At 57.8% G+C, this 8,898-nt stretch overlaps 1 protein-coding gene across 1 annotated transcript; it reads right to left on the bottom strand.

Moving 5' to 3' along the window:
* Positions 1-5,786: 5,786 nt before the first annotated feature.
* On the bottom strand, positions 5,787-6,509 carry SOX14 (SRY-box transcription factor 14; the record flags this gene model as incomplete). Its single annotated transcript, XM_079795703.1, has 1 exon — positions 5,787-6,509. The coding sequence occupies one exon, from the start codon at positions 6,507-6,509 to the stop codon at positions 5,787-5,789; it is 723 nt and encodes a 240-aa protein (XP_079651829.1).
* Between the last annotated feature and the right edge of the window lie 2,389 nt (positions 6,510-8,898).

Genomic DNA, 8,898 nt, shown 5'->3' with positions numbered 1-8,898 from the left:
TCCCATTGACTCGCCGCGCCACGGGGGGTGCTGGGCGGACGGGGACCAGCGGCGAGCGCCTGGGCCGCCGGCTCCATCCCTCCCTCCCCTCTCCCGCCTCCCTCGGTCCCCGGGCGGGGCGCCGGGAAACCGCGGGGGCTTGGCCCTGCTACGGGAAGTCGGGAGCGGCTGAGCGGCTCTCGGGACTCCCTGGCCTCCGCTCTCCGCCCGCTAGACCCGTGCGCCGCGCTCGCCTCTCCCGCGGTACCCAGCGCGGGCCTCCCACCCACGTTCCCTCCTTCCCTGCGCGGCTCCAGCGCCCGCAGGACCTCGGGGCTCGGAGGTGCGGCCGGGCCAGAGGCATCCAGAGAGGCTGAGCTCTCGAGGAGGGAGCCGCTAGCGGGCGGCGCCGACGGGGGCCCCTGGGAGGCCCACCCTAGAGCGCAGGGTCCATCGGGTCTGGTGTTCAGTTTCCTCCCGGCTCTCCACCCGGTCAGCGGGCTGAGTTTTTTCTGAGGGCCCTTCCACCCCTGCCCCGAAGGCATGGATGCCATTTGAATTGCTTCTCTTCCCGACCCAAGAAGGAAAAAGTTTGGGATGGTGACTGGCCGCCGGAGTAGCGCAACTTCTTCACTTTGGAGGAAAGAAAACTTGCGAACTCCTTTCGGTCTCTGTCCGACTTGGGCACCTGGTCTCTTCCCCAAATCCGACCGAACTTGGGGCCTTTTGGGGGTGAGGGGGGGGGGGGTCGGAGTGGATACCCAGCGCTGGGATCTGAGAGAGAGGATGGAGAATCTGTGGAGGCCGCCCCAGACTGTCCTGGGCCGCGGCCTTTCCTGCTTCCGGAGAGCTCGGCTCCCACCACCTGTCCCCAGGGACGGGCCAGGAGTCCGCGGGTAACGGCTCAGCCGGACTCGGGGCCCAGGGCTGGGCGAGGGGGGAGGGGCTGGGGAGGCTCTTCTCGCCATCGGTCCCCTCCCCGGTGCCACGACAGACACTCCCGAGCCGCGGGCGCAGGAGCGCACATCCAGGGTTAGGCGGGGGCGACCTCCCGTCTCTGGTTATGTAGACACCCTAGGATTTCTAGCGGCCCCCCCCCCGCGCCCCCAATTTCATGATTTTCTTAATGATTCTGCAGCGGCTCAGTGCCAACGGGTCTTGTCCCAGGACAAGGCTCCTTCCCATAGCACCCAGAAAACCAGCCAGAGCAGCACTCCCAAAGCTGGGTCTGGGAGGGTCTCCGAGGCCAGGGCAAGACCAGAGGCTGGGAGGGCGCGCCCAGCGGGGGAGGCGGAAAGCACCCACCTTGGCGTCTCCTGCACCCAAATCTCCTGGGCCCCTTCTGCCTCTGTCTTTCTTCCTCTCTCAGACTCACACACACACACACACACACACACACACACACACACACGCACAATCCACTCAGCAAATAAAGAGATGAGTGTTCTTAACAGGAATCTTGTGAATTACGTGATATTCAAATTCAAATGATTTGAAATTCATTGTCCGCTTGAACAATGGTAACGAGGCCTGAGCTGGGAAGGAGCCGAAGGAAAGGGGAGTCCTCCAGGGCAGTGCTGGCACCGCCGCTTGCCAAGTTTCTCGGGCCCTGGCAGTCTCCGATCTCCAGAGAAGCTGCCCGGGAAGGAGCCGCCTCCCCAGATGGAGCGATGTAATGGAAGTCCCCCAGGGTCTACCCTGACTGAAACGCCGCCCTGCTTTCGGGGACTGGCGGGTTCTGGAGGTGATCTAGATCCTGTTTTAAAACACAAATGTGAAGGGTCTCAGATGTCAGCCACTCACACCTCAGTAAGATTTAGTCTGCATTGCTGGTATCCCCTCTCTCAAGTCAGCAGTTCTAAGGACATTGATATCTGCATGGAAAATCCAGGACACTGGAAGAAAATCAAAGGTTTCTGGAGTCGGACCCAAAGCTTGGGGAGGGCATGAGAGGCTGCAGAGGCTCGGCATGACAGGCCAGGAGCGGAAGGGGGCCAAAGACCCCGCATCTCCCAGAAGATGTGGCCAGCGTGCCCCCTGAGCCAACGGTGGCCAAGGTTTAAGAAAGAAACCCTAACTAAAACCCAAACAACTCTGCCCCCGCCAGCGCTGCCCGCTGCCACCCTGAGCAACGTGTGCGTTAGGTCTCCTGGTCCTAGGACGTATCCAGGAAAGAAGAGTCGGGGGCAAGCGTGGCGCGTATTTGGGTAAAAAAATGTTATACCCTTGAAGCAACCGCACCAGTAAGCGAGAGGCCCGGGCCCTCCAAGCAGCCCCTGCTCCAGGGAGACGCAGGCTGCGGGCAGAAGTCCGGGACCTCTGGCTGCGGGACGCGCGAAAGGGCAGAGGGTTGGACAGAGCCGCCTGCTGCAGGGTCTCCGGCGCCCGCGCGGAGCGGGAGTTCGCGCCCTCGACCGCGCCACGCCCGTCGAAGGGGACTCTCGGTGGCTCTGGGCTGCGCGTCGCGCGCTGGGGAGAAGCGGCTCTCCTGGACTCCGGGCGGGCGGGGCGCTCCTCTCCCTATCGGTTTGCTTTAATGATTTTCTTGAAAGAAAGAGACAGTTGTGAGCAAACAGGTTTGACAGGGACTGCTCCCCCCACCCCACCCGCCTGCACACGCACCCCGGGGGATTCCTTTTTGTCTGCGGCTGACTTCAAAGTCAGTAATAGGCCCCTGTCATTGGCTTGACGGGCAGGATTTGGGCTGTTTGTTAGGGCGAGTCTCGGCCGCGCACCTCGGCAGAGGCTCTGCGGCCCCCTGTCCCCCGGGCGCGGGCGGTTGGGCTGAGATAGGCCCGTTGGGGGCGAGGCCGGGGCCAGGCCTGAGGAAGACAGACAGCCGGACAAAGCCCGCCTGGGAAGGAAGGAGACGAGGTGTGCCAGACAGACACGCCCCAAGCCAGACCTCCGCTGGGTCCCCTGCTCTGTGCCGGCTGGAAAGAACTCAGTTGCCCATTCGTGGGCACACAAACGTCCTTCCGACCGGGCCAGGCACAAGCTAGGACCCTGGTTTCAGTTTTCCAGCTTCCACCGCTGCCCAAAGCCTTTCCCAGAGGACCCACCTGGTGCCCTTCCCAGCCTAAGCCTGCCTCGGAGTTGGTGGGGTGCCCCGGTGGGCCCGAGCGCTCGGGGTTCCTCCCGGGCTGGGGCACTGTGCATCCGGGGCGCTGGAGCGCCGGGCTCTGCGGGAGACACCCAGACCCCAGTACGCTTCATCTTGGGAGATGTTAAGGGACACTGAGCTATGAGGGAGCTCAGAGTGGCTGACAGCACTGTCAGTTGGGGTTAGATCAGACAGCAAAACCGCGGCGCCCCCGCCCTGGGCCTCCTGGGCTTCCTAGAGGGCGGGAGGAGGGGCCTTCCCTCAGCTCCCGGAGCCCCCAGACCGGACGGCCACCAGAGGCAAGTCACTTCCTAATTGTCTCGATTTGTAAGAGGGTTTTGTGATGCTAAGTAAGCGTGGCGCAGCCCGCCCGGCCGCCGCCCCCCCCCCCCCCCGCCCCCACAGGTCCCCCGGCCCGCCTTTGTTTACCTTCGCCTGATCGCTCATTTATTTATCTATCTATTATTTATAGGCGTCCCCTCCTATTCAGCGCCCGTGTATGTTAATTGTGTTATACCATTTAATTCTAACATCGGTCTCAAAAGAGCTCTTAATGAGAAAAGCATATACAACACGGATCACTTTACTATTCAGCTCAGCCAGATGGACAACCGCTAACTTTTTTTTTTTTTTTAATAATGAAATCCCCTTTTGACAAAGGGGCTCGGATGAATAGGCTCCAAATAACACCTCAAACACTTCTAATTGTTTTGAGGACAATATGCTAATCCGTGGGTTTGGCTTTGGTGTCTGCTGACAACGTTTCCCGTGCACTTCCAGCCCTTTGGCTCCTTTGGAAGAGGCAGAGCCAAGCGCACAAACCCCTCCGCAGCAGCAGAAAGCAGCCAGCCACTAGGATGCCCCCTACCCCCATCCCCACCGTATCAAAGCCAGTGCGTAAAGCACCGGACCCACAGAAAACCCAAGCAGGGCTTTGGGGATGAGACCAGGAGAAGATGGGTGCTGGGGTGGTGGTGGTGGTGGTGGTGGGGGGGGGGTAGAACCCTTTGGTTTGGAGAATAAGTTCCAAAGAGTTGTGCTGGAAGGCATCCGAAGGTCCTTTCTCCCACAAAAAACAGCAATGTTCAAGCTAACATTCACCCAGTGGAAAAAGAAAGAGGTTCTTTTCCTTGTTTGTTAAACACGGAGGCTATGAGTTATGATTTTTATGATTTTGAGCATGTCACTATCGCCTCCCTTTTTCCTTTGCTCCCATCCCATGGGGTCTTAGTAAAAAGTCTCCCGTGGCGTTTCTTAGACTTTTATTTTTTAACTTAGGAACAGTACAGAGTTCCAAACCTCCAGAATAACCAGCAGCATGATTTTCAAACACCTTTAAAAAATATATATATACATATATATATATGTACGTATATATATACATATATATACGTACATATATATACATATATATGTATATATATATATATATAAATGGTTTCCACCAGTCTTCCTAATCATTTAACTTAAACACCTACTGCAGGACGCAGGTGCTCCATGCGCAACTGGTTCCCAGTAGATTCGCATTTCTCTCCATTCCTTTGGAGTTTGGTTTAAAAAAGGAAAATGCACCCAGATCTCAGAGGTCTGGACCAGCCTTTGTCTTAGCTCATTTGCTCCTTGAAGTGGTCTGACCACTTTGTGAAGGACGCGGAGAAGGAGTGATGTCCTAGGGAGCTATACCCTGTCCCTAAAGGCAAAAAGTGGGTACGATCCGGACAAATCATAGACTCTAGTCCCCTTTGCACCTGGCCTGAAGGCCACCACGCTGGGCCAACGCAGGCCAGCCACCAGCTGCCACTGCTAGAGTTGCTCTATGCACTCTCAGCCTCCCAGTGACCAGCTCCCAGCCCGGACCTGGCCTCCTGACTTCAGATTTTATGCACATCAAAGGTTATTATTTTTTTTTGCAATGACAGATTGTCTTTATTCAAAACATCTTTGTTCAACAAATGAACAGAATAAGGAGATGAAATCCTTCTAGGTACAGTTCCAAGACATCGTCAAAACATTTACGACCATTTAGGATGTTTTTATTCTTTCAATTTTTGTTCACTTTCTACTTCCTGACTTCATAACCTGACATTCTGTCTAAAAGTAAACTTAGGTCTCTAGGAGCACTGCTTTATACAAAGTAAATAATCATGTGGGTCCTTTTGTATTACCTTTAAAGAAGCAAACACTATCATAGCATGAGTTTTAAATAGAAATGTTTCCCTTCTGCAGTTGAAAACTTTTAAGCCTTTTCCCCACACATGAAGAGCCAATGGCACCTAGTTGTGTCTGATGACAAAACACAGAGCTAACTCTTTTCTTCGGGGTGCAAAAGAAAAAAAATATGCATATTCTAGATATAATACCAGGATCAGAGTTCTGGAGTCCAAAGCCCATCAGAGGAGAGAGAAGGGGACATAAATAAAGCAAACTGCCTACTTTTTTTGTCCAAAGGGGGTACATTTGGAGATTTGATTTGGGACAGTTGGAGTAGGGACAACTGTGCGGTGGTCATAATGTTCACAAGTTTCTGGCACCTGTCTGCGTCTTGGGTCGGGTAGGACGCCCCTACCATCCCCCTGGAAGAGAGAGGCAGAGTCTGGGGGCAGGGCTGGCCCCAAGGCGTTTGCAGGCCCCGGCTAGGCGCAGATGGCAGGGTGCAAACCCCAATTCCAGGCCACCCTCCAGGTCTGGTGGGCCGGGCTGGGGGTTACATGGCTGTGGCGTGGGCTGACGAATAAGGGTCTATGCCAGTCTTAGTCATGCCGGGGAAGAGGATGTAGGCGACAGGGGGCTGCAGGGTGGAGGCAGACCAGGCGGTACAGTTACAGGGCACCACGTAGCCCGGGTTGGTGGGGGACGGGTGCGTGTGCGTGTGCTGGCTGGGGCAGCTGAGGCTGCCGAAGGCGCCGTTCTGGTAGCCCAGGGTGGACGCGTAGGGCAGCGCGCCGGTGGCCAAGGTGTGGGGCACTTCACCCATCTTCTGGATGGCGCTCGAGCTAAACTGCGCAGGGTCCAGCAGGGAGTAGGGCGCCGAGGCGGGCGGCAAGAAGGCCCGGGCTTTCTCGGGCGCGCTCAGGAGGCCGTCGGAGGCCCCCACGGGCAGGCCGGCCGCCTTGAGCGGGTCCGTGTCGCCCAGGTAGGGCAGGGGGAAGACATACCTGTCCTTCTTGAGCAGGTTCTTGGGCTTGCGCCGTGGCCGGTACTTGTAGTCGGGGTGCTCCTTCATGTGCTGGGCGCGTAGCCTCTTGGCCTCGTCGATGTACGGCCGCTTCTCTGCCTCGGACAGCAGCTTCCATTCGGCGCCTAGGCGTTTGCTGATCTCTGAGTTGTGCATCTTGGGGTTCTCCTGGGCCATTTTGCGCCGTTGGCCTCGGGACCATACCATGAAGGCGTTCATGGGCCGCTTGATATGGTCTGAAGGTTTAGACATGGTCCCGGAGCCTAGGCGGGTGGGGGCGGGGAGTGCAGGGGTTCTGCAGGCGAACTGGGCGCGGTTGTCTGTCTGCCTGTCTGTCCGTCCTGGGCCGGGACTCTGCGCTCCCCTCGCCTCCGCACCGCTGAGGGGAAGCCAGAAAGAAGCGCTAGCCCCGCAAAGTTCAGCTGATCATGCCAGTCTCGCACCCAGGCGGGCCCCGGGGGGCGAGTGGGGCCAGAAAGGGCGGGGGAGGAGAGGGTGGCGGGCCAGGATGCTGCCGACACTCGCCGGGGTCCAAGTACCGGAGTCCCTGGGATTTAGGTGCCAGGTAATTTGTTGGAGGGGGCAGGAAGCTCCTCCTTCTCCCCCTTTCCACCTTCGCCTTCTCTGCTTCCCTTCTCTCCTGGGTCTACGGCCGAGGCTCCCTCCTCCCTCCCGTGGCTTTCCCGGAGCTGCTTCGCCTAGCGCAGCACCTGGCTGAGAATGCGGGGAGGCTGGTGAACGCCAGCCAAAAGCGGCGAAGTTCAAAGGCGAGGTGGGCCGGGACAGCGCGCACTCTGACATAAGCGCGGGGCGGCGACTCCCCAACCTGGGCTCCAATCAGCGGCCGGGAAGGCGAGGGGCGCACCTGCCGCCGCGCCAGCCGAGGCTGGAGTGAGCGCGACCGGCGGGGGCGGGGAGAGGTGTGCGGGGGAGACCGAGATGGGGAGGAGAACGCAGCGGCCGGCGCGGGACTGGGGACTCGGGTTCCACATTGTTTCTGGCGCTTTCAACAAATTAAACTCTATCTGTTTTCTTTTCCCGGTTTGCAAAGGAGAGTTAAGGCTTCGACTACAAAGACCCTGGGAAGGGGCTGCAAAGGGAAGGAGCCGAGAGCGCAGGTTGATAAATGGGACGGCCTTGCCACGAAATGCAAGGACAGCACTCTCCCCCCCCCCCCCCCCCTTGTCAGAATCCTTGCAAGAGAAAAAGAACCTATCAAACTCAGGTTTGAAAGCGAAATAAACTTTTCGCGCCTTATCCTCGGCCGTCCTTGGGCTGCGTTCTCACGGGGTGCCCCTGAGGCGCCGCCTCCACCCCGGCCCCCCGCGCGAGGCGCCCGGCGAAGCGCTGCGCCCCGGGTTAGCTCGGCGGGGCGCTCCCCGGTGGTGCCGGGCGGCCTGGAGTCCCGCAGTGCGGAGGTTTCAGACCCTGGCTGGTGAGCCCCGCAGAGCACCGCGATCTGCTCGTCACTTTCTTGGAGGGGGCGGGAATGGGATTTCCATCACGATTCCTATTGACCTTATTATTATTAGGTGTTTTTTAAACCTCCAACTTTCCCTCCACAGCTGCCCGCTCCGGAAAGGCAGCCTGAAGGCCAGCAGGCGCCCTAGCCGGGGGTGGGCTTTCCCGGTTCCCCTTCTGCAACGGCCCTAGAGCCCAGTCTCAGGCGGCACCCGCACTCCGGGTCCGTTTGTCCCTGGGCGCCTCTGCTCACCCAGCAAGAACGCGAAACTCGTTTCTTGCAGTCAGATGAGCATTTTCGGGTAAAGAGGACGAAATAACCTGCAGAGCAGACCTGCGCGCCTGTTTCCTTTGAATAATTGCCTGCCCGATGTGAAATGCCCTTGGGGGAAATATTTATTAAATGGAAACCATTGTCCCAGGCCCAGCAGGACCTGCGAGTGTTCCAGGCTTATTGGCTTTTGCATCGGCCTCTCTCGGGAGGGCCGACCAGAAATGTGCACAGCTCCGCAGGCTTGGAGGGGTCGGAGGTGGGGGAGAACCAGGCAGAGAACTAGGAGGAGGGGAGAGAGGGTCTTTCTTTCGTACACAGAGTGTCAAGTTTGAGGCGAAGGCTTTGCTTCTCCTTCCTACAGTTACAAAGACGCGTGGCATTTCTCATCCTTAGCTTGCTCTCTGGAGAGGTGGACACTATGCCCATTTTACAGATTAGGAAACTGAGGTTGAGAAGGGCTAAGTGATTTGCAAAACGTGACTCCGGTGGGACGTGGTGATGACGGGTGTACAGGATTTGGAAGTCCTAATTTTATTCTACCCCACACTGCACCACTTCGGATTTGCCCGTGCTGCAGTCAAACGCAGAACTCTCAAGGAGACCTTTGGAGCCATCGAAATCAGCCACGCAGATAAACCGCACCGAAAGGCTAATTGCCATGACTGTTTTTGACTCACTTAGGCTCTGATGGGACCCTGACCTCCTTGACCATACACCTGGCGAGCAGGCGCACGGTCTTTACATTGCACTCAGCCGCCATCCTGCCCTCTACCCCTGTTTTCTCTGCAAATTGGATCTAGCTTGGGGTATCAGGGAGTAGAAGCACTTTTCACCTAGTAGAGACGTCTCCTAGGTGAACAGCGCAGCCGCACACGCCCCTTACACAGTGCTGCTTGGCTGCGGGTT

This window comes from Cnephaeus nilssonii (assembly GCF_951640355.1).
Source record: "Cnephaeus nilssonii genome assembly, chromosome: 17".
Taxonomy (NCBI): Eukaryota; Metazoa; Chordata; class Mammalia; order Chiroptera; family Vespertilionidae; genus Cnephaeus; species Cnephaeus nilssonii.
Note: the sequence above shows the minus strand (reverse complement) of the source record. Positions and strands in the feature narration are given on the sequence as shown.